The following is a 630-nucleotide window of genomic DNA, read 5'->3' on the forward strand; positions in this document are numbered from 1 at the left end:
GCCATTCCCTCCACAAAAACAGAATTCTGTACTCGCCTGCCATTCCCTCCTCTCAAGCAGAATTGTATACCCGCCGGCCATTCTCTGCATCCCATCAGAATTGTATATCTGACCGCCATTCCCTTCACCATTACAAAGTTGCACACGCCCTCGCCACTCCCGCCACCAAAAGAGAATTGCTTACCCGTCCGTCACTTTCTACTCCAACCAAAAAGAATTGTATACCTGACCTCCATTTCCTCCACACAAACCGAATTGTATTCTCGCCCGCCACTCCCTCCACCAAAAAGAATTGGATTCCCGCCGGCCATTCTCTGCATCTCCACCGATTGTATATCTGAACGGCATTCCCTTTCACCACTACAAAAGTTTGAAACGCCCCTTGCCAAATCTCCGCCACCCAAAAGGAGGAATTGGCTTTACCCGTCTCGTCCACTTTTCTCATACCTCCAAACAAAAAGAGATTTGTATATACCCTGACCCCTCCATTTTTTTCTCTCTCCACACCCACCGAAAGAATGTGTGAATATTCTGGCCCCGGTTCAATTCTCATCCCACACCATACGAAGAAGCGTGGGTGCCACCCTCCCCTTTCCTAATTTGCCTCTCCATTTCTCAACCAGAAATTTG

General features: G+C 48.4%; 1 protein-coding gene across 1 annotated transcript; it reads right to left on the reverse strand.

Moving 5' to 3' along the window:
• Positions 1–130: 130 nt before the first annotated feature.
• On the reverse strand, positions 131–445 carry Tsp_15474 (conserved hypothetical protein). The gene has a single exon (XM_003366066.1). It carries the CDS (start codon positions 443–445, stop codon positions 131–133), a length of 315 nt encoding a protein of 104 aa, XP_003366114.1.
• Positions 446–630: the final 185 nt, after the last annotated feature.

This window comes from Trichinella spiralis (assembly GCF_000181795.1).
Source record: "Trichinella spiralis strain ISS 195 chromosome Unknown Scfld6632, whole genome shotgun sequence".
NCBI lineage: Eukaryota > Metazoa > Nematoda > Enoplea > Trichinellida > Trichinellidae > Trichinella > Trichinella spiralis.